General features: G+C 40.5%; 1 protein-coding gene across 5 annotated transcripts in view; it reads right to left on the bottom strand.

Moving 5' to 3' along the window:
- Window positions 1-1695: 1695 nt before the first annotated feature.
- Window positions 1696-6000, bottom strand: part of LOC124261642 — a 39874-nt gene continuing 35569 nt past the window's right edge. For 2 of the 5 annotated variants that reach the window (XM_046696000.1, XM_046696009.1), the window contains exons 3-6: window positions 4326-4441; window positions 3279-3995; window positions 2906-2977; window positions 1696-2579 (exon numbers count right to left, since the gene is read on the bottom strand). In XM_046696000.1, coding sequence (XP_046551956.1) covers window positions 2506-2579; window positions 2906-2977; window positions 3279-3995; window positions 4326-4441 — 979 coding nt within the window. In that variant the 3' untranslated portion in view covers window positions 1696-2505. Of the gene's footprint in view, window positions 2580-2905; window positions 2978-3278; window positions 3996-4325; window positions 4444-6000 lie in introns of all 5 variants that reach the window. The other 3 variants (XM_046695994.1, XM_046695987.1, XM_046696015.1) reach the window with 3 other exon arrangements.

The raw sequence follows: 6000 nt of genomic DNA, 5'->3' as shown, positions 1-6000 counted from the left end.
TATAATTCCTGTCCAATTCGGAAGCTCAGGTTCCCCCAACTTTTTAAGAGTAAATGTTACACGCTTATGATATTGTCACTGAGAAGCCCTGCAAACCATGTATAAGTTCATACTAATGAATGAAATGTCATCTGTAATTAGTAAGCATTGGCCGCATCTCTCAGAATCGCCTTATCTGTCACAGTGCTGACAGAACTTGTGAATAACATTAAGATATCACAACGGGTTACTGGATTAAAAAATAAGGAACAAAACACACCAAAATCACATACATTTGCTGTAACCAACGGTCACTTTCGGTCACCCATGGAAGGTAAATCAATGCCACATCTCTATACAGTCCTCATGAAGTTTCAGGTAAATCTGTACATGTCCACATGCTCTATACAGAGCGGACTATACTCAGTGTAGCATGTGGTCATGCATGTTGTCTGTATAGGGGACACTGATCACAGGATGCACTATAACGCTATCTATGTTGAATTGTATATGGAGTAGGCTCTGATTATACCGTGTTGCATGAATCCAATAAAGCGTCACTTAAATCATATGTCTACATCTGAGTCGAAGGTAACCAGTACTGTTTACTGGTCCGTCTGGCTAAATACAAATAATGTGTTCCCATTGTCCCTTTGATCCCAGTACAGGACCCAGTTCCTTTCGCTCGTACTGAGGTGGAATTATAGGATGAGGGCATATTCTGCCACAGGCTGATCATATATCAGCGTTCCCGATAGCGTTTGTCTTGCTGGAGTATTTAGCAACAATTATGCTGGCTGAACCTTTTTCATACCACAACATCATACAGCTGGAGCATTGCTTACTGATGCGTCCAATAAGTTCTGACATATGATATCATACCTGCTTGACAACGATACAAGAATCTGTATCGAAACGTCGCATCACCCGAATAAAGAAGTTATACAACCCAAAAGTTTTTCCTTATCTGTCTCTCCAATTTCCAGAAGTGTCACTTAAAGATGAAACCTCCGACATTCACCTCCTTTACTATTGATAGGATTGTATTACCTGAACATGATCGACAGTTACTAGTTGCAGGTGTTTGTGATTATCGTGGTGGGACGTGGTTCGCTCACCTTAAGTATGACCATTGTTTTATTGACCATGCAGGATAGTACACAAAACATTGTCTTATGAAGTGTTGTTCAGTGCTAGACTTGAAAGGATTCTTGGGGTTTACGCACGATTACCCATTTAGCTGGTCCCTTTGTCTTATACATCAGACGGATAGATCAAAGGAAAGAAATATTTTATCAGATACTTAGTGAACGAACTGACCAAGGATATAACTATAGCTCGAGTTAATCTTCTTGGCAAAAGTCTGTTTGATTCATATAAAACACGAGCACGAACAGACGCTCACTTAGCTCAACAGTTTGGACAATGGATTTCTTTATCGATCTCTAGTATCCACTGCGCTGGTGTGTCGACTGGGTGAACAGCCAATCTTTGGGAAAACGTATATGCTTGAACATTGTGCAGTGTACACCACTCCAGGGTATGACGACACATCATCAATCAAGTCAATCAGCCTGGAAACCTAATCTCCACGGTGGGATCAAACAACACGCATCAGGCACTGGAGGCCTGTTTATCCTTCCTTGTCAGAACTGACTGACTGACTGAGTTTTGTTTAACGCCGCTTTTAGCAACATTCCAGCAACATCACGGCGGGGGACACCAGAAATGGGCTTCACACATTGTACCCATGTGGGGATTCGAACCAGGCTTACGCGTGACGAGCCAACGCCCCCTCCTTGTCAGAAAATAGAGACCGTAATGTTTTCCATTATTTTCGACATCGACACCCTAAACATATTCAAACACGGCAACCGTGTTGTTCTTCATGGCGACATATATACAGTCATACTGATCAAAGCAAACAGCAACAGGACCACGAAAGCTATCCACATCGGACCTTATTTGATCTTGCTTAGAACGATCATTGCCAATGTTTGTCACTTTGTTCAGCGTATAGTCCGCAAAATAAACGTCTCCCTTTGAACTGACAGCCACACCTCGGGTACACTGAGCCTCTCAGCGCTGAAATATACACTCCCCAGCCAGGGTGACTTTGGTGATAGTGTTGTTACTGACTTCACCTACAACAACGTTACCATCTCGCGAGAAGCAAATGTACTTTGGAGCTTTGAATAACATATTTGACGGATCTGGAATAATTGTAAAAAGTATTAATTTGTCGTGCAACTTGAAATCTAAAATGTCAACTGTGGATTGCGCACATGCCGCGATTCTGTTTGATCCGAGATAGGTTGTTCCAAAATATTTCTTATTAGCGGAAAACTCTTCACATTTCTGAAGTTCTTGCTCTACCGTCATTACAGAAACCAGCATCTTGTGCGGGATAGTCACACTGATGTCATGACAATCTATTTTAGCCAGTCACATATGGTTTTCCAGATAGAGTTATGCTTTCGGTCATAGTTTCCAAGTGATCCCGAGAAAACCGGATACCCTTCACTGTCATGTTTGCCATATCTGTTCAAATGACACGAACGTGCTACGGAGACACATTGTATTGTGTTTTGCGTTTTTACCTGCAAGTAAAAAGGAGAGGACATGTTTCTGTTAAATTTGATGAGTCTTGTTTAACAGCTTGTACGTGAACCAAGCATTTGGTTGTCACACTAAAATGCTCGCGTCAGTCTTAGCCTGTCACGAATAAAGCCAACACTTTTTGTACGCCCCTTAACGTATCCACAGATGGTATGTTTGCAACCGATCTACGGCTACATAAATAATAATACCTGGCTAGTTTAGTTTATCAGGAATATCAGGAATAAACGATGTATGATCTTTTAATAAAGAATGATGATTTTATTTTTCACAATTCAGACAGGAGACCAATCAAAAAGCAAAGTACCTTTGTCAGTTTGTCGTATTTCTTCTAATGCAGACTGCTCGCTAATGTTTACATCATCTGCCGTACCCGTTCCATTGAAACATATCAGGCAATGTTGCACATCATCACATCATTAAGCTTCAATATTTTGTTAGAAACACATGATAATAATCTTATTTCATCTATGCCAGAATATTTTTTTCATATATTATAAGTATTGTGAAATGAAATGATTAATATCAAGGTCGATAATGCAACCTATTCTCTAAAAGCTCATTAAATTATTATTAGTACATTTTGATACATTGATGATATCTTCTTCTGTAGCTCTACTTTCGTACGTTTGCAACAGAAATGCAAACTTTGTTTTACCTTTTCAACCTGTCCACCTCCGTTTTTCCTGTTTTGGAGATTCGTTCATTCAACAGTAAATTCAGAGTCTCATCTCTGTGTGATTCATTTATCCCACTGCAGAGGGAATCTATGTGAAGCATTAGTTTATGGTGCATGTCCACAGGCATAACAAAGTGGAACGCCCTGTCATTATCCTCAGTTAAGGGTGGCCGATGGTCAGATAGAGCAGACATCATGATGAAGGCTTTGTGGATTTTCAAACATCTTTCTTCAGACATCAACAGATTACTACCAATACTATATGTTGATGTCTCTTCTTTCAATGTTGACAGTCTCCTGTTAAATGCTTTGGTTGTCTTAGTATCTTCGGGCCTGATAACTCCGTAGATCACATCAAATGGTTCATCCGTGAAATAACGTGCATACGTCATTGCCTTGGCTATGGATTTGTTGTATTGTCTTTCCTCCTCTGAGTCATCTGTGCCCTCGATGTTAGAGGCTGAGACACTTCCATTGCTGTCTTCGTTGTCCTCTATGAAGGTGAGCAGTGTTGGGGGAACGGATTTCGATATCAACAGAGCGTCACAGATAACGGTATCGGGACGAGCGTCACAGTTCTTCAAGTTGCATATTGCAGCCATAGATCTGCCTACAACTGCTCTACCGGCCTTTGAGATGAAGCCTCTCAGACGTGAGGTGAGGTTCCTATACTTGCCTTCGGCTTCAAATGTTTTGAACATCACTGATGGGAATATTCCTTGAAGTAGTAAATATGTTATTCAAATCAGTTATAAATTTTGCATCATACAAGAAACGTATTAGAGCATTTGCGTCAAACATTACACCTTTAAATAACTGTAACGTCTGTCAGTCTCGTAATCAAGTTATTGAGGGTACATTTTGTGCAACGCTAAGAATGTAGAGACAATTATGTGTTAGGTGAAATAAGATGAACTTTTCAGAACTATGACCTGCTTGCTCAAGTCTGTTCTTTAAGAAATACTAGATTCTCTTTTCAAAGAAAAGTTGTCAGTGTAATGTAAGAGGTAAGCAATAAACGGTATAAGCAATGACAGTGTTTTCGAACCTTTTGTAGAAACTGATTCTATAATCTTCTCCAGTGAGTTTCCGCGTTCCATAACAGTCGGTGGAAATGTTGATGCCGAAGTGTACGTGACGAAGTGGAGGTCACCTGAAGTTGAATTCTTTAAAATTTTAGCCTGCGGGGACATGAAACGCACATTCAATAGAAATAGCACATGCTGTCTGGTCTCCGACCCGCAACTGAAAAAGTATAGACAAAGTTTCGGAATGAGAAGGTTGATTCATATTTTCTGTAAAATGTTATGGCTATTTTGTTTACAGTCTCTTCGTGTGACAGCTAGAAGATGTTCATACCTGAATTATTTGTTATCCATAAATAGGTATTGTCATAGAAAACAACAAGCAGAAATAACCATGTGGTACTGGTGTGTGTGTAAGACATGCACATCGACTTCCATATGTACATGAATGGGCCGATATGGTCAAGTTTCCTACACCTGGTACCAATACTATTTCAATGTGGTACATAAAGATATGATCCTGGTGTGGTCTGAATCGTAAATTGATTTTGTGTTATTCATTTTAAAACGGTGTTGTAACTGTATTACGTTGTTTCTGTTAAGACTCAGTTGAGGACAGATACGTTGATCAAGACGGCAGTGGACGTTTCCATTGCAGCCAGAAAATTCCCGTGTTGCCCCACCAAGCATGTTACAAGATTACCCGTGAAGATCCGGGTTAGAATTGGTCTTCAGTAAACCATGCTTGTCATAAGAGGCGACTAACAGGATCGGCTGGTCAGGCTCGCTGACTTGGTTGACACATGTCATCGTATCCCAACTGCACATGATTTTTATTACTTGATTGTCAGGTCCAAATGCGATCATTTACAGACCCCCGCCATATAGCTGGAACATCGTTGAGTGTGGTGTTAAACAAACAAGCAAACAAAGTGTTACAAAATGTTGCAGAAGCGAAAACGTGTATCTGAAGGGTCATCTCTCATTACAGTTTCTGTCATCTCATATTAATAGCAGTGCCAACATTGTTTCGATCATCATTTTCAGCTTGGGTGCCCAGTCTGGGCCTAGTTTGGAAGCTTGACTACTGTCATTCTATAACCAATACTTTATTGTTGTAACAGGTGTTTCTATTTTGCATGGCCATTTTGCATCTTTAGCGCTTGTCTGCCATTGTAATTCCTCTGAAGTACCGTGTATATGTACCGTAAACATATACATCTCTGCAAAAGTCATGCACAACCAAATATTAATTGCAATATATCATTGATTTCGGACGTGATCTCGTTCATAGTTCAACCCAGCGAAGAGACCTTTTTTTTGCGTAATATTAGCATAGAGCATTTTGTATGAGACGTTTCACATGCAGGTGAAGCACGCGAGGACGGTGGCGCCCTCAATACAGATAAACAGATGTTTACTGTGAAGCAATATTGACGGCGATATTCAAATTCGGATTGATATATGTGGTAAAATGAGGCCGAAATTGTCCAAAGGAATGAAATGGCAAGTTATTGGCATAGAACCGGGATCTTATGTCGGGCTATAGGCAGACAGTTGAATACCAGCCATACAACTGCTAGCAGACAGACGGCGACAGAGAAAATCAGATGCCAGGGAAGACAGGGCTCTTGTCAGGATGGCTGACGCAATCCGTTCATCAGCAATGTTCAGTTACGGAACCAATGGCGTACACAT

This window comes from Haliotis rubra, unplaced genomic scaffold (assembly GCF_003918875.1).
Source record: "Haliotis rubra isolate DU_JTF1 unplaced genomic scaffold, ASM391887v1 Scf1197, whole genome shotgun sequence".
Classification (NCBI taxonomy): domain Eukaryota; kingdom Metazoa; phylum Mollusca; class Gastropoda; order Lepetellida; family Haliotidae; genus Haliotis; species Haliotis rubra.
The sequence above is the reverse complement of the archived record's forward strand: the minus strand, read 5'-3'. Positions and strand labels throughout refer to the sequence as shown.